This window comes from Eschrichtius robustus, chromosome 19, assembly GCF_028021215.1.
Source record: "Eschrichtius robustus isolate mEscRob2 chromosome 19, mEscRob2.pri, whole genome shotgun sequence".
Classification (NCBI taxonomy): domain Eukaryota; kingdom Metazoa; phylum Chordata; class Mammalia; order Artiodactyla; family Eschrichtiidae; genus Eschrichtius; species Eschrichtius robustus.
Window position 1 is genome coordinate 1,472,753 of NC_090842.1, and position 20,995 is coordinate 1,493,747.

A 20,995-nucleotide genomic window follows, 5' to 3' on the forward strand; every position below is an offset into this window, starting at 1 on the left:
CACTTTTGCCGAGGCTTTAAGGGCCCAACGTGACTCTTCGGCATGTGGGCGTCCAGCCACTCCTCTGCAGAGTCGCCAAGGAAGGGTCTGTTTCTGGCTCTGGGCTCTACTCCCCAGTCCCCACCCGTCTTCACTGCCACGGCTTCAACGCTCAGTCAAGGCTCGACTTCGTGGGGGCCACAGGGGAGCCTGAGAGCACGGCGCCCGCCGCCACAGAGCGGGGAGGCAGGCTGCTCAGGGCACGGCGCAGAGGCGCGCCGGGTGACCTGTGTGCCCCATGTCCCCCACCCCCAGAGATACCCACAGCCCAAGGGGCAGAAGAAGAAGAAGATCGTCAAGTACGGCATGGGCGGCCTCATCATCCTGTTCCTCGTGGCCATCATCTGGTTCCCGCTGCTCTTCATGTCCCTCGTGCGGTCCGTGGTCGGCGTCGTCAACCAGCCCACTGACGTCACCGTCACCCTCAAGCTGGGTGGCTACGAGGTGAGCAGCCCCCTGCCTGGGAGGCGAGCTCGCCCTCCCGTGGCTGCTGGTGGCCTGGGGCGGGGGAGCTCCCCTAGCGCCACGTCACCGTGTCCCCACCGCCAGCCCCTGTTCACCATGAGCGCCCAGCAGCCGTCCATCGTGCCCTTCACGCACCAGGCCTACGAGGAGCTGTCCAAGCAGTTTGACCCTCACCCGGTGAGTGCCCCCCCAAACGCAGACGCCGGGATGGGAGGGGGCCTGGCTGCGCCCCGCTGAGGTGCCGCCCTCCACCCAGCTGGCCATGCAGTTCATCAGCCAGTACGGCCCCGAGGACATCGTCACGGCGCAGATCGAGGGGAGCTCCGGGGCGCTTTGGCGCATCAGCCCGCCAAGCCGGGCGCAGATGAAACGGGAGCTGTATAACGGCACCGCCGACATCACCCTGCGCTTCACCTGGAACTTCCAGAGGTGCGTCCCGGGACAGGAGGGGCCGGGCTGGTGGGGAGCACGCCCGTGGGGGGTCACACCGCGTGCTGTCGTAGGGACCTGGCCAAGGGCGGCACGGTGGAGTACACCAACGAGAAGCACACCCTGGGCCTGGCCCCCAACAGCACCGCCCGGAGGCAGCTGGCCAGCCTGCTGGAGGGCACCTCGGACCAGTCCGTGTGAGTGGGGCCTGGGGGCCGGGGGGGCTGCGGGAGGGCTGGGCTGGGCCTGACCTGCCGGCCTCCTCCCCGCAGGGTCATCCCCCACCTCTTCCCCAAGTACATCCGTGCCCCCAACGGGCCTGAAGCCAACCCCGTGAAGCAGCTGCAGCCCAGTGAGTGGGGCGGGGGTGCTGGGGCGGGGGTGCCGGCCGTGGCCTCGGCGCCGGCCTGATGCCTCCTGGTTCCGACCCAGACGAGGAGGCCGATTACCTCGGCGTGCGCGTCCAGCTGCGCAGGGAGCGAGTGGGCTCGGGGGCAGCCGGCTTCCTCGAGTGGTGGGTCATCGAGCTGCAGGACTGCCAGGCTGACTGCAACCTGCTGCCCATGGTCATCTTCAGCGACAAGGTCAGCCCGCCCAGCCTGGGCTTCCTGGCCGGCTACGGGTGAGTGCGGCGGGGCCAGGGCGTGGGGTTGGGGTGCGGGCCGGGCCGTAGCCCTGACACGCACTCACCCACCCGCCTGCAGCATCATGGGGCTGTATGTGTCCATCGTGCTGGTCATCGGCAAGTTCGTGCGCGGCTTCTTCAGCGAGATCTCGCACTCCATCATGTTTGAGGAGCTGCCGTGCGTGGACCGCATCCTCAAGCTCTGCCAGGACATCTTCCTGGTGCGGGAGACGCGGGAGCTGGAGCTGGAGGAGGAGCTGTACGCCAAACTCATCTTCCTGTACCGCTCGCCGGAGACCATGATCAAGTGGACGCGTGACAAGGACTAGGGCCGCCGGCCGGCGGGGGCAGAGCCTCGTCCCGGGCCCTGATGCCGCTGTCACCGGAAGCTGCGGCCCCCGGCCCGGCACAGCACTGCTGTCTCTTCCCGCCCTCCCTGCGGGGCCCGGCGCCCCCTCCCCACTCATACTGTAGAGTTTTCTAATTAAAACCTTTTTATTTATACAGACGGGTGGTCACAGGCCAGCCGCCCATCCTTGCCTTCCTGCTCTGCCTAGGGTGAGGCCCGGGGCCTCCTGGCCCAGGCGCCGGGTCCTCGGGCTCAGTTCTCGCCAGGCCGTGCGTCCTCGTCCTCACGGTCTTCCAGTAGGTACTCCTGGATCTGCTCAGCCTCGGCCCTGGGGAAGCCGCACGGTGGGAACCGAGACCCGGAAGGACCCCTCCTAGCCACCCCCCGCCCACCCCCAGCAGAGCGGGCAGTACCTCTGGCTGCGGAGCTGGGCCTCGGCCAGGATGTAGGGTGGCAGGGGGTCCAGGGAGGGCTGCAACAGAGAGCTGACGGTGCCAGGGCTGCGCGGCACAAACCCAGGCCAGTGCCCGCCTGCCCCCTCACCCGGGAGAGGGGCTTCCACTCACCAAGTCCTTCATGTTCACACGGCAGCCGTAGCACAGCTGCTCAATCACACGGGCCCGGGGGTCCTCCTCCCTGCGTGAGCAGAATGCGCTGAGAGCCGCTTCTGCCCTCAGCAAGGGCCCGAGGGCACCCCCTCCCCCGTGCAGCCGCGAGGTGCCGACCATGGCGGGTGGGGCTGACGGGACAAGGCAGGGACTCACGTCCTGCAGCAGTGCCGGGCCCCGCCCATCCTGGTGCAGCAGCAGGACACGGTGGGCGCCTCAGCCTGTGCAATGGGGGGCTGCGTCTGGGGGAGCTGCGAGGAGGTCTGAGCCCCAAAAGCTGTGGCACTGTCTGCAAGCAGAGAGGAGCTGAGGGGACCTCGGGGGCCGCGGAACCCCAACACCCGCTCACCGGTGCCCCTCCCCCGGCACCCTGTGAAGGCGAGGACACACCAGCAGTGTCGACATCCAGCACGCACATACAGAGCAGGCAGCGGGGGCCGGGGGTGCCGGCAGCACAGCCATCTCTGGGCGCCTTGACCAGTTTCTCGCTCGTCCTGGGGGTGGGGGACAGGGCACCGTCGGCTGGGGGGCTCCACTCCCTCCCAGGCACCCCTCCCAGTACCCACACACGCCCACCTGTACACCGTGCTGACCGTGGAGGGGAACTGGGCCTGCAGCCTGAGGATGAAGGCCTCCATCAGCCGGTGGATGCTGGCCTTTTCGGGGGCCTAGGAGCAATGGGACAAAGGGGCCGGTCAGGGCCTCCTGAGAGCAGGGAGCACGGGCTTCTCTACACCACCAGCCCGAGGGTCTGCGGTGGAGCCAGCCAGGGTCCCTGCTCCAAAGCGTCTCTGTCGTTAGACAAAGCATCCCTGACAAAGGTCATGCTGCCCCACTGTCCCTCCCCCACGTGCATGACCCCCAGCTGGGCACCCTCCTCCCCCGAGAGCCCCCCCCTTCCCGGAGGGCACGACACGTGGCGCGGGCACCGCTGACCTTGGTGTCAACGGCCGGCGTGAAGACGGAGGGGACGGCAAACAGGCGGTTGTAGAAGGCGACCTCCTTAAGCGTGTGCTCGCGCATGGGCCGCACCACCACCACGTCGCCGTGTCGCTCGTCTGAGAAGCCCTGGGGGTGGGGGGCACAGCGTTCCCTGCCGCCCGCAGCTGACCAGCTCACAGCACCCCCCCCCTTCCCTGCCAGCTGGGGGGTCACGGGCTCCCCCTGCCTCACGGGCAACCCGACTCAGGAGACACTGCGTGGAGAAAGGGGCCAGGAGGGTGGGGACGGGGCCCTGGGCAGCCTGCAGGCGCACCGTGTCCCAGGCGAGGAAGGCCCCTCTCCCCAGTGCCAGGCTGGTCATGAGCTTGATGGCCAGGCGGGTGCAGCTGTCCCCCATCATCACCTTGGAGTAGCCGTGGGTCCGGGCCACGTGCAGGATCAAGTGGGTCCTGCAGGGCAGGGCAGGGGGTCTCAGGGGCCCAGGGAGGGCCAGAACTCCGGGGGGCAGGGTAGAGAGGGTCTCAGGAACCGGGTGGGGGGGACGGGGCTGGCACCCTGCGGTGGCAGGGGACTCACCGCAGTGTCCGCAGAAGCTCCTCCTTGGCCGTCAGCGTCTCCACTGAGCTGAACAGTGTGGACAGAGCCTCAGTCTGGCCGGCTGTGGGTGGCCCAGCCTGGATCGGGAGGCGCGGGGGGCAGGGCAGGCTCTGCTGCTCCTCGCCCAGGGCGTGCTGCTGCTGCAGGAGACTGCCCACGGCCGCCTTATAGGCTCCCTCGGTCCCCACCGGCTCCCGGGCAGAGCAGCGCAGCACAGAGGGCGGCAGGCTGAACACCTTGTGTGTGTATTTGGGGGAGGGGGGGCGGGGAGTGCGTGAGGGCCAGCCCACCCCACGTGGGGGAAGCAGGCCGGCACCCCTCGTGGACACCCAGCAGCCACCCCCAGGCACTCCAACAGGGACAACCTGCCCACCTCTTCCAAGGCAACAATGTGCCACGGGAAGCCGACGCTCTGCAAGACCAGCTTCGCCTCGGCCACGGTTTTTGCTCTGTCCTCCGGGCTCTGGCCACAGGCTGCTCCCTCTGAGAACCGCAGGCAGAAAGGACAGTAAGGTCAGGGCCAAGGCCGTTGCACCCTGGAGGGCATTTTCAGAGTGGCTGGTGGGTTCTCTGTTTTGGTTGGGGAGAGAAGGGGGGCAGAGAAGGGCAACGAACTCCCCCTTCTCACTCAGTGCCCTTGACCCTGTGACAGACGCCAGGCAGACGCTCCTGCCCAATCCTGGACGGTCTGAGATTTAAGACAGCAGCGGTGCTGCCTGTCGAACACGGGCATCGTCTCGAGAGAAACGCCCCCGCCAGGGCTTTGTGTGGGCACAGCGCCAGCCATCAGTGGGCCCAGCCGAGCGCCACGGCCCGGGAGGAGCAGCAGCCACACGTACCATCGGCGTAGACAACCCCTGGCACGAAACGCAGTCTCTTGGCAGAATCTCGACTCAGGCCCTGGGGTGGACATGAGAGGGCCTCAGGTCCGCAGCCAGGCACTGGACAGAGCCGGGCGGGCCGCTGCTCTCGCACCCTCCGGCCGGGGCTAGGGGACCAGGAGGCGCGCGCAGAAGGCCAAGCACAGAAGCGCTGTGCCGGAGCCCTGGGCCGCCTCCCGTTAGCCCTGGGACAGACTGCCCCACAGCCCCTCACAGAGCCCAGGGAATCCGTGCGTGTCCCACGCGGGCCGAGGCCTCCGACGCCCAAGCTGGGCCTGCCAGGGCACCGCCCCCATGCCCCCCGCCAGTCTCTCCGCCCCTCCGCCACCCGGCCGCGCCCCGGCTCCTCCGGGTCTCCCCTCAAACTTCTCAGGGAAGCCACCCTGACCCCCACCAGAACCAGGCCCTCTAGGCCGCTGAAATGCCTGCTCGTTTCACCGTCCTGACACACCACCAGGACTGCGGGGAGGGCCCTGGGCCCCGGGACACTCTGAGGGGCACTCTGGCGTGGCACACACGGCTTCCCAGCAACGTGTTTCTAACGCAGTCCAGCAAAGGGACGGGGCGCTAAACCGGGACGTGGCTGGGCACTCCGGACACCGCTTCCGGGGCCTGTGCCCGTTATGCACACGTCCCAGAGCCCTCGGGCGTCCTAGCTGGAGAGTGGGCCTTTCTCCTCGGTGCCAGCCCCCCACCCGGGAGCTCGGCCGGGCACAGCCTGGGCGCAGGAGGATGGCGTGCAGGCGTACCTCAAGGACCTGCCAGAGCATGGAGCTGGACGAAGGCCCCCCGGACCACGCCAGGAGCACCTGGGGGAGAAGCAACATCACCAGAGGCACCGCGCCCACGGACGTCCCTGGACGTGAGGCCACCCCCCGAGTCCAGGCGTGCGGGATGTGGCTGGGACAGGCCGCCTGCGGGAGGGGGCGCCACACCCTACCTTCTCCCCCGGGAAGATCAGCCGGTTCTTTCCAAGCACGGCTCTGAACTTGTGGACGTAAAACGCCTTGAAACAGTCCCTGCAACACAGACCACCAGCAGCTGCGGCAACGCTGCCCAGGCCACCCGCCCGCCACGAGGGTGGGGAAGCTGTCCGCCCCTGCCTCGTAGGAGGACGGCCTGATGCTCCGCCGGGTGACGTTCTCTTTTCGCAACCTCCACCCTTCAAAGCAGTGTCTTGACGTCGAGGCTGCGCCCAAAGGCTGGCGAGGGGAGCTAGGGTTGAGGGGTTCTCACCAACTGTGGCTGCCCCAGGATGAGCCTCACATCACACAGGAAGGCCCGCTTGGGTCGCCCCCCAGTTCTCACCACCCGCTTGGGTCGCCCCCCAGTTCTCACCACTGTGAACCAACGCCTGAGGGGCCCAGAGCCCAGGCAGCTCCTGTACCTGCAGCTACTCAGGAAGGCCCAGCTGGCGGAAGGGATGGAAGGGCATGCACAGGGCAAGGCCACCCTGACCCTTCCCTAGGCAGAGGAGCTGACCCCTTCCAAGACCCCCATGGGGAGGCACTGAGCAGGCTGTGGGGTCAGGGGACCAGCATCCTAAAGGCCCACACTGGCCTCTAGAAATGCCCAGGAGGCTCCCACAAACGCGGAGAACCATAACTTCGACAGGGCCTGGAACTCTGCATTCTTGGTCAGCCTTCCAGCTGAGCCTGGGGCTCACCAGGTCAGAAGTTCTTAGCCTTGGCCGCACATGAGAATCACTCAGGCCGACCACGTCAGGATGTATCAGGTGAGACCCAGGCACCCACGTCTAAAAGCTCCCCAGTGCAGCTCCCTGGCAGTCCAGTGGTTAGGACTTGGCACTCTCACTGCCGTGGCCCAGGTTCAACCCCCGGTTGGGGAACTAAGATCCCGCAAGCCGCACGGGATGAGAGGAAGGGAAGGAAGGAAGGAAGGGAAGGGAAGGGAAGGGAGAAGAGGGAGGGAGGGAAAAAAGAAACAAACAAACGGGGACTTCCCTGGTAGTCCAGTGGGTAAGACTCCACGTTCCAAATGCCAGGGGCCTAGGTTCGATCCCTGGTCGGGGAACTAGATCCCACATGCCGCAACTAAGAGTCCACATGTGGCAACTAAGAAGTCCCCATGCCACAACCAGGAAGTCTGCATGCTGCAATGAAGATCCCGCATGCCGCAACTAAGACCCGGCACGGCCAAAATAAATAAACAAATGCTGTATATAAAAAAAAGAAAAAAGTGTAAGAAAGAAAAGGAAGAAAGAAGAAAAGAAAGAAAGGAAAAAGAGAGAGAGACGAAAAGACAGAAAGATGGGAAGGAAGGAAAGGAGAAACGCAAGGGAGAGAGAAAGAAAGGGAGAAAAAAAAGAGGGAGAAAGAGAGACGGAGAGGCAGAAAAGAAGGAAGGAAAGGAAAAAAGGGAAGAAAGGGAAGGGGGGGAAAGGAAGGAAGAAAGAGAGCGAGAGAGAAAGCAAGCTCGCTCCCCAACAGGCAGCCAAGGCGGAGCAGCACGGCCCCAGGGGAGCGGCCCCAAGCCTGGGGCTCTGCCCCCACATCTACTTCCTTCTTCCTGTGCGGACGTGCTGGTATCACAGCAGTCCCCCCAGCGCCGAGCAGGCACCACTTACGAACTGCCGACCAAACACCCCGAGGCACCTCTGTGGATGGTAACTCAACTCGGTTTTGGCAGCAAATCACTGGGGCTCCAGGGACCCCAGGAGACCAGCCATGGGAGTGACTCCTGGAAGGTCAGGGCCCAGGGAGGCTCCTCAAGCAGACACAGATGCTCAGGGCGGCAGAGAGGACCCCGTGGCTGCTGCACCCATGTCTCCCCAGCACCACTAGCCTCCTGAAACCACATGCACCCTGTGGGTCAGGCAAGGCCAGGGTTTCCGACATGCTGAACCTCTCCGTCACTGAGGAAACTTGCTCAAAACGTAGATTGCCAGAACCTGCAACCTGGAAAATCAGCCTCCCACCTCTTCCCGGGACTAAGCAAGCGGGGGAGGGGGAGCTTTGGGCCCAGAAGGAGTCACTGTGGCCTCTCTTCTTACCTGTGAGTTCTCCAAGCAGACTGGAGAGATAATCGTTTCTAGATGCTCTTACGTGCTTAAAGCAGTGACTTCCTCGCCTAAAACGTATTTCCTGATGGCACACACCAAGTCTACTAGGCCCCCCCAAAGATAGGCAGGTATGAGAAAGTCTGGGGAAAACAACTTATTCCCTCCCTTCGGTTTCTCTTTCGGAAACTTAGAAAGCAGAGGCCAGTACTCTGGAAGACCAATTTAAAAATGTGAGCCCATCACTGATTCAACATGCGTTCGTTCGCTATGCAAAGCATGCAACGTCACCAGAAATCCCTAGGTATAAAACGGGAGACAGGCCCTGCCCTTGTGGAGCTATGAATCCAGTGAACGTGATCAGACATTGGAAGTTATGATTCAAGGGCGATGTGACAGGGCCACAGAGAGCGTCAGATAAAACGGAATATGCTCAGGCCTCTCTGGGAATAAGCCCCTGCTGTCCAAAGGTCCTCCCAGAGCTGGGAGAAGGCTACAGCCCACCTTCCATCCCTCTCTCTCTCTCACAAGTCAAACAGCATCATGAAGAGCACCTGCCAGAGACCCCAGGCTGCTCCAATCTGCCCCTATATGCGTTCCAGCTGCCCCAAAGAGCTCTTCCCGCACCCACGCTGCACTTTCACTCCCAAGTCTCCCCCTAAGCTCCATCAATACCTTCCTGCCACCTGACCAATGGCTGGATGATGGGAGAATGGCACTCACACAGGAAACCTGCACACACACAGACATGCCAGCAGGACGTCAGAATCAGGAGTGAAGTGGTAAGATGCTTTCAAAAGCAAGAAACAAAGCCACAGGGCTTCCCTGGTGCTGCAGTGGTTAAGAATCTGCCTGCCAATGGAGGGGACACAGGTTCGAGCCCTAGTCCGGGAAGATCCCACATGCAGCGGAGCAGCTAAGCCCGTGTGCCACAACTACTGAGCCTGCGCTCTAGAGCCCGTGAGCCACAACTACTGAAGCCCACGTGCCACAACTACTGAAGCCCGCGCGCCTAGAGCCCGTGCTCTGCAACAAGAGAAACCACCACAATGAGAAGCCTGCACACCGCAATGAAAAGTAGGCCCCGCTCACCTCAACTAGAAAAAGCCCGCGCACAGCAACGAAGACCCAACACAGCAAAAAATAAATAAAAAATAAAATTAATTAAAAAAAAAAAAGACAAAGCCACAGATAGAGGGCAGTCCTGGTTACTGAGTGAGACCGTGTGTACCAGGTCGCCTGCCACCTCCATGCCTCACCTGCAGAAAGCATCTCCGGCTCGGATCACCACGACAGGCAGGCCTTCCTTGCACTTCACACATTTCTGCTCACGGCTTGAGACGTGGGGGGGAAGAGAGAACAGGAACACAGGTTACACCCCTCTCCCGGGGGCTTCAGGGAGACCGTAGCCTGTTTCTCACCCCAAGCTGTTGTACGAGAGGTCACTGGCGGCGGCGGGCGGGGGCGCCGCACCACACAAACCACGGCTTGTATCTTATCCAAACTACCACTCTGGGGAAAGACCAGGGCCCTAGAGAGATTTCAGTCTGTTAAAGCGAGCTCACTGGGCTCAATCTCTCAGGGCCTGGCACAAGACAGACAACTCGCTCTCTGCGGCCCTGGAAGGGAGAAGTGGAGCCAGTGGGTAGAAGGGACAGGGAGACCGACTTTCCTCGCCTCCCTGTAAGGACAGCTTGGTCAGCGGCGAAGCCGTCCCACTGGCTGCAAGAATTAGAGGTGCGAGAGCGCACAGTGTTTACCACGGGCTTGCCAGGCACTCTCCGGGTGCTGCGGAGCGAGGTCCATCCCCGACCTGAGATTCCGGGGCTCCTGGGCCCCGCCCTCGGAAGTCTCCTGGCCTCCCGGGGCCCTGAGCGCAAAGCGCGGGCCGGCCCCTCGGGGCAGGGCTCGCCGTCTGCGGGAGCGCCGGAAAGAAAGCGGCGGGTGCGGCCGCCCAACTCTTACCCGGGCCGTGGCGGCGGCTGCCCCGCGGGCGCCCGATAGTCCTCGCCCACCTCGCACATGGCTGCTCCGTGTCGCGTTACACGCGGCGGCGGCGGCAGCAGCGGCGGCGGCGGCGGCGGCGCGCCCTGACTACATCACCAAGGCGCCGGCGCGGCCGTGACGCGCGGGCGAGGGGCGGGCGCTCCGTATGACGTCATCTAGGCGCCGGCGCGGCCATGACGCGCGGGCCGGGGGCGGGCGCTCCGTATGACGTCAACTCGGAGCCGGCGCGGCCGTGACGTGCAGGCCGGGCCGGGCCGGGCCTGGCCGGGACAGGGGCGGCGACGGCGGCGGCGGCGGCGGCGGCGGCGGCGGGCCGGGCCCCGGGATGGCGATGTTCCGCAGCCTGGTGGCCTCGGCTCAGCAGCGGCAGCCGCCGGGCGGGCCCGCGGGCGGCGACAGCGGCCTGGAGGCGCAGTACAGCTGCCCCATCTGCCTGGAAGTCTACCATCGGCCCGTGGCCATCGGCAGCTGCGGACACACGTGAGTACGCCGGCCTCCGGGAGGCCGCGGGGTCGGCCGCCGCTGCGGGGAGGGCTCTGCAGCCGCCTTGGCGCGCGAGGACTCGCGCAGCGCCGTTTCTGCCCTCTGGGCGCGTCCATCCGCCTCAGCCCAGCCTCCTGCCCGCCCGCCCGCCCCGGGCTGTCGATCCGATCACCCCGTCGGCAGACAGGACCGACCTGCAGCCCTGCCCGGTCTCTAACGGGCAGTGCCCGGGGCCGCTGACGGCATAGATGAGCCTCCCCGGGAACTCACAGGGCAGCGGGCACGACCTCTGCGCCGGTCGCCTTCCATCTGGTCCCGTGGAGACTGGGGTGGGCAGTTGTAAATAAATGCCTTGTGCCTTTTGCCGTCAACTCTTTTTTGGACCCGCTGTCTGCTTGTCTTGATTGCAGAGGAGTTCCCTAAAGTTTGGGCAGGGGCTTGTTTGGAGTCTGGTGCTGTTTTGTTCTGATGGAGAACTTGGGTCACATCGATCACTGAGCAGCCAGGCAGGCTGGCCCTCGGGGGACAAGATGCCACACATCTTGCTAGGGTTTCCAGCTGTGTCAGGGCCGGGTTGTTTCAGGAACAGAAACCTGAGGATGTGGCTCTCCTCCCAGCCAAGTGCTGCACTCAAGGCTTCTGGGAGCTGCCAGCCTGTTTAGGAGGGGGCTGAGATCACGGTGTCGGCTCTCCAACTCTCTGGAGTGGCTGAATAATACAGCTCTTGAGTGAAATTAGCAGGGTGGGGAGAGGGGGCAGGAGGGCTTCGCTGCCAGCAGAGCTGCTGAGGAGGTGGGGCCGAGATTCACCCAGGCTCGGTGTTTGAACATTCTGCACACAAAGGCAGATGACCTGGAAGGTTCCTGATACAAAGAGGGAGTTGCAACCGCTGGGTGTGTGTGCTGCTCATCACCCAGGGAGGTGGCAGGAACCGTGTCAGGAGCCAGCAAGCCTTCACACACACACACACAAACTGGCAGGCAGCACCGGGACCTACCTGCCCACACGGGGAGAGCACCGCTGACTTGTCCTGAAGGCACTGTGCCTCACGTCTTCATGCTGCGTGTGGCGTTTCCGCAGGGGCAGCCCCTGCACAGCACTGCTCTCGTCAGCACACAGCAGTGGGTGTTGTCAAGTGTGTTCAGCTTCTTCCAGCCCATCACTGAGAGAGCTGTAGTGCTTGTCCCAGGCCCAATTTTAGAAAGCCTTTCCTGGGCTTCGGGTTGGTATCAACACTCACCCAGCCCTGGGCTGTGGGGTTTCGGGCCTCTGGTCAGCACAAATCTGTTTTCTATTCTTCCAAATAAGTCTTTTCTTAAAAGGTGGTTTTCAGAATACAGAAATACACAAACTGCTGTGCAAGCGTATTCGTCTATAAACCCCACTCCCCCGTGCTCTTCTTGGCAGAATCTGTCCCCTCTTCTCCTGTTTCTGAGGCTGGTCCTGCAAGAGCCTCTTCTTCAGCTTCTGCCTTAAAAAGACTTTCTCCCTGGCTCTACCTGCTGGTGTAAACAAACCTCCTGGCTGTTCCATCTCTGCCTCTTACTTTCCATAAGTTTCTTTTCCGGTGTTTTGAAGGCATGTGTGCAAATGAACGTGAAAGATTTAAAGACTCACATCTCTCCTTCTAAAAAGTCTGTTGGTGGTCTGGTTATCCACCCCGCACCCCCACCCCCAGCTCCCTAACTGTGGCAGTCTCCTTCCACAACATAGGTTTTCTGGAGGTGACAGCAGCCCTGCCAGGGGCCGAGACTCATGCTCCGGCACGAGACAGAAGGGGACAGGTCACAGGGAGGGCTTTTGAGCAGGAGCCCAGAGGCAGGAGGTGCCTCGGTAGAGAGTGTGGAAGCGCTCCCATGAAGTCCCCAGGGGCCCCAGACAGAGCCAGTGATCTGTCACACTCAGGGGACGGCCTGGGCGGTGAGCCACATCCGGAACCAGAAGCTGCCCGGCTGTTTTTTTTCTTTTTATAAAGGAATTTAGCCTTGTATGGCTTCCTCTTTTTTTAAAAAAAAAATTTATTTATTTTATTCATTTTTGGCTGCGTTGGGTCTTCGTTGCTGCGCGCGGGCTTTCTCTAGTTGCGGCGGGCGGGGGCTACTCTTCATCGCGGTGCGCGGGCTTCTCATTGCGGTGGCTTCTCTTGTTGCAGAGCACGGGCTCTAGGCACGTGGGCTCAGTAGTTGTGGCTCACGGGCGTCAGTAGTTGTGGCACGCGGGCTCAGTAGTTGTGGCGCACAGGCGTAGTTGCTCCGCGGCATGTGGGATCTTCCCAGACCAGGGCTCGAACCCGCATCCGCTGCATTGGCAGGCGATTCTTAACCACAGCGCCACCAGGGAAGCCCTGTCCAGCTGTTGCTGACCCTCTGATGAGGCCTCCCTGAGGGCCAGTGTTTGGTTCCGCCGGGGCTGCCCCCAGCCTCTGTACCTCTTCTGTCACTCCCTCTGGTCAGTGTTGTCACACTGTCCCTGTGCTGAAGTGTCCCCACATGCAATTTGTTTACGAACAAAAGTTGTAGAAAAATTGAAATTCTCGTGTTTAAGGAGACTCGTAGGGAATGGTGCTGACACGCTTTCTGAGTCCTCCCCACTTGCACAGCCCTGGGAGGCAGGTGCTGTTACTCTTTCTGTACAAGGAAAAAGAGAGCACAGCGGCCGGGTGCAGTTCCCAAGTGTCGTGGCAAAGCCGAGGTTGGAGCTCAGGCTGCCAGACCGGGCCAGCCTCACAGCCCATCTCCCCGTGGCACCTTCAGCGGCCACAGCACCTAGCACTCCTGCACCAGTGCCCGCAGAGACCCGGGACGCTGAGCTTTGCCAGGCCAGGAGCGGGCTTCTCCGCTCAGGGTTCTCAAGGCCTCTGTCCCTCCAGCTCACGGCCCGAGAGCCCTGGGTCCCAGGCGGCTCGGCTCCCCTGCGCCTGTGCTGGGGGCGCAGAGCTGGGGCAGCAGGGAGTGCCTGCAGGGGGAGGGGCCTCGGGGCACTTGGTTCTGCGTAGGGCTCCTCAGGGGCCCAGACAGAGGCCAGCAGTGGGGCGGGCTGCTCAGGCAGGGTCCGCCCTGCTTCCCGAGACGCAGCTTCCCTGCCTCCCCTGCTGGAGGCACCCTTCACCTCGACCCGAGGCCGACTCGTCCTGAGTGTGCTCCAGGGCCACAGCCCCAGGGCACACCACCCCTCATTCACAGCGCACAGTGTGCTGGTTCCTGGGGCAGCCACGGCGTCGAGCAGCCCTCGCCACAGTCCGTCTCAGAACGCCCTCATCACCCCAGAAAGAAACCCCATGCCCACCCCCACCCCGGCGACCACTGGTCTGCTTCCTGTCTCTGTGGATCTGCCCATTCAGGACGTTTCTCATAGACCATGTGGCCTTTGTGACCAGCTTATTTCATGGAGCACGTCTTCGGGGTCATCTGAGCGCCAGCATCCATCCGTGCCACGCTCCCTTTGGGCTGAGTGGTGTCCCATCGTAAGGGTCGGCCACCTTCTCTGTGTCCCTCGCCCGTCAGTGGACACTGGGCTGGCTCCACGGCTCTCGTGACCGGTGCTGCCGTGAGCGCCCCTGTGCGGATTTTCCCCCGGCCTCCCCGTGGTGACCATGGAGCCAGCACTTTCCTCCAGTGACAGGGCGACACGCGAGGCCTGCCCCAGCTGCTAGGCCAGTTGGCTCCTAAGACCAGTGAGAGGGACGGCCCTGGAGGACTTGCTGGAGCACCAAGGGGTGGGCGCTGCTGGTAGCGCCTGGTGGGCCCTCGACAGGTGCGGAAAGTGACGGGTGGGCAGGAACCCTGCACTTTCTGATGGGCCTCAGGCCCAGCCTGGCCTTTCCTGTGTACAAAGAGCGACACCCATGGTGACGAGCCCGTGGCGGCTGCACGGAAGCCAGCGTGCAGGAGGAGGGCCTCGGCGTCACCCGCGGCTGCCTCTTCCCACAAAGACGTGAAAGTCTGAGGCAAAAGGACAGGGACCCCTGAGCTCAGCTGAGCCACCCGTGTGCTCGGGGAACGTCCTCGCGTCCCGCAGGCCCAGCCTGCTAGACGCACGCAGAGCGGTGCACACCCCGACACCTCGCGGGTTTCTTGCAGGCCGCCAAGTTGCCGCCTTTCTCGTGGGGCCGAGCGCTTGCTCTTCTGGGCCGTGGAGCCTCCACTCCACGGCTCCCGTCTCTGCTAAGCGGTCCCCTTGGCGCTTCCTGCAGAGGTGGACCGAGCTGGTTCTGCGGTCAGGCTCCTGGCCCTTCTTGCCCCCACTCAGAGTGTTCGACCCGCTGCCCCACTGCCCACCGGGCAGTGCACGCTCTTCAGCACTGGGGTGGTTGTAAACGCCAGCTGCCGGGGCCAAGCACACACGGGGTGCCGGGACTTGTACCTCACGCCATGGCGTCTCCAGGGACGTGGCCAAGAGCTCAGGGCCGAGAGGGGCACAGCCCTTCTGCCACTACGCCTCTGCTCAGGCCGAGCCAGAGCCCTTCTTGCCTGGGGAGAGGGCACTGTCCCAAGGCTGGTGACACTCCCTGGCCAGCTTTGGCCCTGCTCCATCCAATGAGTCCTGGGCCCTGGGGCCCTGCGGTTTCCTCTCACCACTGTCAGTGATTTTACTCCCCAGAGTTTCGTGGGTGGAGGGTCTCCAAGGTCCCCATGCTGTCCTGGAGTCCCCTGAGGTGGCGTCATCACCACTGGGTAGTTGGGCCCTGGGCCTCCTGCAGCCAGAGCTCTTGCCGGGACCAGGGCTGCGGGGCCAGCATGGGACCTGGGGGGTCACAGCTGCAGCTCAGCCCTCATCGCAGGATCGGCAGGAGGGTCCCAGAAGCCCACGGCTGGGCAGGGACCTGGGTCATCTTCTAGCCAGACGGTGCCCATCCAGCCCGTAGGACCCAGGCCCAGCAGCTACTGCTGATGGAGGGGAGCGCAGCCCTCAGGCCCACGTCTGCCCTGCAGGTTCTGCGGGGAGTGCCTCCAGCCGTGCCTGCAGGTGCCGTCCCCCCTGTGCCCACTGTGCCGCCTGCCCTTCGACCCCAAGAAAGTGGACAAGGCCGCCCACGTGGAGAAGCAGCTTTCGTCCTACAAGGCACCCTGCCGGGGCTGCAGTAAGAAGGTACCGCAGCCTCCCTGGCCCGGGGGGCTCTGATGGGCGCGCAGGGGAGCTGGGCACGGGCCACCTCCCTTCCCTGTTGAGCAGCCCGCCGCTCCGCTCGCTTCCTGCGGGCCCTGCGTGTGGCCCGGGCTCCGGGCTGTGGCTGGCGCAGGGACACAGGCTGAGCTGAGCCCACCCTGATGCAGCCTCGACACCCCAGTGACCCTCGCGCTGCAGGCGGCGACCGCAATGGGGCCCGGCCCGCACACCCTGTCCCCGCACCCGCTGCCCCCTCAGGCGGGCACACCACTTGGTGGGGGACCCAGCCCGGCAACGGAGTTTGAACTTAGGTTTTCAGATTTTGCCATCGCTCGGGTTAACGAGTTCTTCCGAGTTTTCACAGTAGGCAGCAGCCCTGTTGCTTTATCCTCAAGGTCGAAGGTCAGACTGTCCAGTGGCCGCCCTGAGCTCGCTGTGAGGGGCTGCCGTGGCCTCCTTCAGGCGCACGTGCCCCTCCCTCCCGGCATGAGAGCGGAGCAGGCTGTTGGCTCTGGTGTGAGGCGGCCCCCACCCTTGGCCTCGGTTCCGTCCACACGTGCGGGCCCGGGGGGCAGGCTCGCTCAGTGTCCCCAACCCTGGGCAGAACCGGGGGCCGGGCCGGCATCAGGAGGACCCCGCATGGAGGCGGCTGTCCGCCCTGCTCCCTCTCCGCCTCCCCGGTTCTGGGAACTAGGTTCCTGTGTGCGCCACCCGGGAGGGCTGCCGGGCCCCTTCCTCCTCCCGGTCATTCCTGCCTGCTCTCTGCAGCCGGCGCACCCTCCCCTGCCCTGCGCTGAGCCAGTTCCAGCCTTCGGCCAGAGCGGGCCACGCGGGCAGCCAAGAAGCTTGTATCTTGTTCGGTTTCCTACCTCTTGGTAAAGAGTTTGCTGGACGTTCGACTGTCCAGAATTTTGCCTGCTGGCTCCCGTTACAAGGGGTATTTTTTCCCAAATAGACACCCTCCCTGTCCCCTCGTGGGCCGCCCCTCGCCTGCAGCTCCCCAGGGACCGGAGGCGCACTGCCCCCCGCACGGCCCCAGCATGAAGCCGTGAGCACCTGCTTCTGGGTGCGGCTCAGCCGCCTTCGGGTCCGGAGTCTGTGTCTCCCTCACTCGGCCTCTGGGCCCCACTTCCGCAGCGCTGCTGGGCCAGGGCATCGGGAGCCAGAGGCCCAGCCCCGCTGCCCGGCCCCTCCCCTTCTCTCCTCCCCAGGTGGCGCTGGCCAAGATGAGGGTGCACGTTGCCTCCTGCGTGAAGGTCCAGGAGCAGATGGCCAACTGCCCCAAGTTCGTCCCCGTGGTGCCCACGTCCCAGCCCATCCCCAGGTGGGCCACCGCGCCGGGGCCCCCTCCGTGGGGCAGCTCCGGGCCTACCTCGCGGGGTGGGCGGTGGGGCCTCGCCCCCTGCAGGTAGGGGACCCCAGGAGGGCCCAAGCCAGGCCCCCACGGCTCACCTCCCAGCAGGGACGCACAGTCCCCAGACAGGCTGGGGCTGGTCAGACACCTCCTCTCAGGGTGGGCAGCCGCGTCGGGGAAGCAGGGGGCCCGGGGTTAGGCGGCGGGAGGTGCAGAGGGGGCAGGGCTCCGCGGCAGCTGCGGCCCACAGGGCAGGGGAGGGCGAGCCGGCCGGGCTGTAGGAAGGTGGGTAGTGCCACTCACCCCCCACCCTGCCCCAGCGCCGTCCCCAACAGGTCCACCTTCGCCTGCCCTTACTGTGGTGCCCGCAACCTGGACCAGCAGGAGCTGGTGAAGCACTGCGTGGACGGCCACCGCGGCGACCCCAACCGCGTGGTGAGCCCGCCCGCCCGCCGGGACCCTGGCCCCGCGCGCCCGGCCCTCCCAGGCCCTGTAGGCTCACCGGCCCGCTCTGTCGCAGGTGTGTCCCATCTGCGCGGCCATGCCCTGGGGCGACCCGAGCTACAAGAGCGCCAACTTTCTGCAGCACCTGCTCCACCGGCACAAGTTCTCCTACGACACCTTCGTGGTGGGTGCCCTCCCCTCCCCCTCCCCCTCCCCCTCCCCCGGTGCCGGTGGCGGGCAGGTCCACGTGGCCACTAGAGGCCCGGGGGCTCTGGGGCTGTGCAGACCAGGCCCACAGCGGCCCCCTGTCCTGCGGGTCCCTCACCGCTGGGCCAGCGAGCTCTCCTCACGCGGGGCCTCCTCTCGGGGAGGCGCCATCGCAGGGCCACCATCTCCCCAGCTCTGCACCAGGGCCTCGGCACACAGACCCCTCCACGGGGGACAGGCCCTTCCCGCGGGGAAGAGCCACGGGGACTTTTGTCGCCGGGAAAAACTCCGGCTCTTCCTCTCCCTCTCCCACCTGCGGTCCCCACCTGCAGACCCTCCTGCAGGCCCTCCCCTCCTGTGCGCCCCCAGCCCTGCTATGCTCGTCCTCCGCCAGCCTCCAGCCTCCAGGCACCAGACCCTGTGGACTCGACCCCTCCTCTCCTCCGCCTGTGCCTGGTCCCGATGGGTGGATGCCACGGGGATCCCTGGCCTCTCTGCTCATCTCAAGCCCCGTTCTTGAGTCTGAGGGGAAAGGACAGCTCCGATTCCGGGCGCCCAGCCCGCCCAGCCCTCAGTCACTGGGCGTGGTGTCCTCGGGGCGGCTCGCTGTGTGGGCTTCAGGGCAGCCAGACCATCCCTGCAGAGCGTTCACCACACAGCGCCCGGGACCCCGGGACCGTGCGGGGCCAAAGGGGGGCGGGGAGACCGGACGCGGCAGAGCCGGTCCATGTGAGGTGACCGGACCAGGGCAGGGGGCTCGCCCTGAGAGGCCCCGGCGCCCCCGGCCCAGCTCCGCTCCCTGTCTTCCAGGACTACAGCATCGACGAGGAGGCCGCCTTCCAGGCCGCCCTGGCCCTGTCTCTCTCCGAGAACTGAAGGCGCGGCCACTGGCCCAGCCCCCCCCGCCTCGAGGGACAGGCCCCGCCGGCTCCTGCGGCCCAGGCCTGCCTGGGAAGGCGCCTCGAGGGCCGTGGGGGCCTCAGTGCTGCAGGAGGAGAGGCCGCGGCCCCGTCGTCACCGGCTCTTCGGTGCTTCGGGCTGAGCAGGTGGCCTCGGGGGGCCGGCCACTGGGACGGAGTGTGGCCACTGTCTGTGTCTCAAAGCCATGATGTCCTCCCTGCAGAGAGGACCCTTCAGGCCCTGCCGCGTCCACAGGCCCCGGCACTGAGCAGGGAAGCGCGGAGGGTGCCCCGGCCCAGCACCTGGCAACGCTTCCCCCTCGCGTGCTCGGTACTGGCTTTTGTGATACCTAGAGGTTCCACACTTTTCTATGTTATCCGGTGTGATGACCTTTTCACGTTTTCTAGAGCAAAGACAGAGCAGTTACCCTTCATATTGCAATATCTGTGTTTGACTAGGAATAATAGTATTTTTATGGAACGTTTACAAAATTATATTTTTAAAAAAAAAAAACAATAAAAAACGAATGGTTGTGGGATTGGTAGGGGGAGGGGAGGAGAGACGGGGCAATCGCTGTGGGCGGGGACCGAGGTGGCCACGTCCCCAGGTCCCCTTGCCGTTCCCCAGGGTCACTGTGATAACAACGGGAAGAAATCCCAACGCCCGGCCACTTGCAGTGGCGCTGTGTCTGCTCCTGGCCTCCCGCCTGGGTCTTGGCCTCGGCCCTGCTGTCACTGTTCCAAAGCTGACCACCTCCTGCCCCCGGCAGGGCCACCCCCAGCAGTGGCAGAGCGCGGGGGCCGGGGCAGTGACCAGGCAGTTCAGAAGATGCTCACTGGCACCCTCGTTTGGTTCATGGCATAAATTATTGCTGTCTTTAAAAAAAATTTAAATAAAATGTCTCAAAGCATCTCTAGCGACCTGGCTGGTGCGTTTCCTTCAGTGAATACTAAAGGCAGAGGGCCAGAGTGCGGTCATCGGACCGTCCTCCGCTCGAGGTCCGCGGGCACGTGTCTGTCCCCAGGCAGCTCCAGCTCAGAGCACAGCTGGCCTCGGGGCCCCGCGGAGGCCGTTTCCGCGTCTGGGATGAGCTGGGCCGCGGCCCCTGCTGGTCCTGACCGCCCCCCAGACCCTGTTCCCCTCAACCTGTGCCCTCACTTGCCGGCCTGGCCACCTCTCCCTGCGACAAGCCCGGGCCAAGGTTTCCTGGGCAGCGGCGCTCACCTCCTCGTCCTGGGATGGGGTCCACCTGAGGCCGGCAGGCTTGGCACTGTCCTGAGCTCCCCTGGCCGGGGTGGTCTGAATGGGGCTGGTGCTGGGGCCCAGAGGTGGCCGTGGTGGCCTACAGGTGGCCTTTGGGATGCCATTGGGGTGAAGCCCCACTGTCGTCCCCCGCCAAGTCCCCGTGCTGCAGCCGCTTTCCCCACTGCTGGCTCGAGGCGTTCCTCTGCCTCCCCGGGCAGCCTGCCTGGTGCCCCAGCGTGTGCCCTCATTCCCCAGGCCGGCACCTGGCCCTCCTCTGAAACATCCACCCAGGGACGGTGGTCTCGGGCCACCATCAGTGCCATGGGCCCCGGCTGTTCCCAGTCACCACAGGCCTTTAAAAGCTGACAAGAATCACCTGCTGGGCTGTGCCCAGGTGGCTGGTCATGAGAGCGAGGCCAAGCCCCTGCCTCGCTCTCCTTGTCTGCCTCCCCACGTAGTGTTCTGGACCCTTCCTCTATGGAGAAAGCGGATCTCCTGAGCTCGACCGTGGCAGGGCCGGGCAAGCAAAAGTCTCCACGAGAGAAGAGTTGTGACCTGGGGTGCGTTACCCCCCTTCAGAACCCTTTGTTAGGAGCCACTGGCCCACCCTCTCCTCTGACCGCTCTTTGACCCCACCAGCCGAGGATGCCACCTGCCAGCCTGTCCTTTCTGCCGCCTTCCAGAAGAAGGCCCGTGACATGGTCCCCGGGGGGCCACCCGGGCCCAGCCTCAGCCTCCCCCGGGGCTGACGGGAAAGGAAGGGTGTGGCTGAAGTCCCCCTCCTGCAGGAGGATGGGGGAGCTGGGACCTCGGCCGCCAGGGAAGTGCACCTCCTGCCCTGCCCTGCCGACCAGCCTGCCAGGCACACGGCCCCCAAGTGCAAACTCAAGGCCACGTTCCCAGGCCTCACCGAGTGGGGAGAGGGATGAGGGCCCATCAGCACCCAGGGGAGCCTCAGGGTGGCCTTGGCCAGTCCCCTGGGGCCTGGAGCCAGTGGTGGCAGCGCTGGGACAGCCAGGCTCCAGATGCCAGGTGCAGACGCTGCCCCGTCTCCTTTCCCCCACCCCCAGCTTAGCACCTCACTGCCCCATGACCCTCCCCTGTACCCGGCTGCCCTCCCCTCGTCCAGGACGTGTTGCTTCTTCCCCCGGCGCTGCCAGCACATCTCATCTGGGACGTGCAGCGGCTGTGGTTCTGGGCTGTCACTCGGGCCCATATCCCATCCCCAGCTAACCCTCCAGCCCTCAGAGCACAGCTGTCTGTTCACCACCTGGGCGCCAGCCAGGCCTGTCCGC

The 20,995-nt window shown here is 64.7% G+C and overlaps 3 protein-coding genes across 9 annotated transcripts in view; 2 read left to right on the top strand and 1 right to left on the bottom strand.

Moving 5' to 3' along the window:
* PIEZO1 (piezo type mechanosensitive ion channel component 1 (Er blood group)) overlaps window positions 1–2,062 on the top strand; it is a 55,117-nt gene extending 53,055 nt beyond the window's left edge. For 3 of the 4 annotated variants that reach the window (XM_068527748.1, XM_068527747.1, XM_068527750.1), the window contains exons 45-51: window positions 295–483; window positions 589–681; window positions 761–933; window positions 1,008–1,130; window positions 1,206–1,285; window positions 1,366–1,555; window positions 1,638–2,062. In XM_068527748.1, the coding sequence (XP_068383849.1) occupies window positions 295–483; window positions 589–681; window positions 761–933; window positions 1,008–1,130; window positions 1,206–1,285; window positions 1,366–1,555; window positions 1,638–1,887 (1,098 nt within the window). In that variant the 3' untranslated portion in view covers window positions 1,888–2,062. Of the gene's footprint in view, window positions 1–294; window positions 484–588; window positions 682–760; window positions 934–1,007; window positions 1,131–1,205; window positions 1,286–1,365; window positions 1,556–1,637 lie in introns of those variants that run through there. The other variant, XM_068527749.1, reaches the window with a different exon arrangement.
* Window positions 2,035–10,031, bottom strand: CTU2 (cytosolic thiouridylase subunit 2). Of its 2 annotated transcripts, none has more exons than XM_068527752.1 (15): window positions 9,920–10,031; window positions 9,214–9,288; window positions 5,876–5,954; window positions 5,685–5,744; window positions 4,894–4,954; window positions 4,428–4,537; window positions 4,034–4,290; window positions 3,861–3,906; window positions 3,452–3,583; window positions 3,092–3,183; window positions 2,906–3,009; window positions 2,672–2,804; window positions 2,474–2,543; window positions 2,321–2,379; window positions 2,035–2,235 (listed from the first exon to the last, which is right to left on the bottom strand). In XM_068527752.1, the coding sequence occupies exons 1-15, from the start codon at window positions 9,976–9,978 to the stop codon at window positions 2,160–2,162; spliced, it is 1,413 nt and encodes a 470-aa protein (XP_068383853.1). In that variant the 5' UTR covers window positions 9,979–10,031; the 3' UTR covers window positions 2,035–2,159. The 2 variants fall into 2 exon arrangements, with proteins under 2 accessions (XP_068383853.1, XP_068383852.1); XM_068527751.1 differs by having other exon boundaries at window positions 3,771–3,906.
* Window positions 10,032–10,243: 212 nt separating this feature from the next.
* RNF166 (ring finger protein 166) lies at window positions 10,244–19,371 on the top strand. 3 transcript variants are annotated; one of them, XM_068528948.1, is made up of 6 exons: window positions 10,244–10,441; window positions 15,376–15,532; window positions 16,762–16,874; window positions 17,240–17,339; window positions 17,425–17,532; window positions 18,366–18,513. In XM_068528948.1, the coding sequence occupies exons 1-6, from the start codon at window positions 10,287–10,289 to the stop codon at window positions 18,429–18,431; spliced, it is 699 nt and encodes a 232-aa protein (XP_068385049.1). In that variant the 5' UTR covers window positions 10,244–10,286; the 3' UTR covers window positions 18,432–18,513. The 3 variants fall into 3 exon arrangements, with proteins under 3 accessions (XP_068385049.1, XP_068385047.1, XP_068385048.1); XM_068528947.1 differs by having other exon boundaries at window positions 10,245–10,441; window positions 17,225–17,339; XM_068528946.1 differs by lacking the exon at window positions 17,240–17,339 and having other exon boundaries at window positions 18,366–19,371.
* The last annotated feature ends 1,624 nt before the right edge of the window (window positions 19,372–20,995 follow it).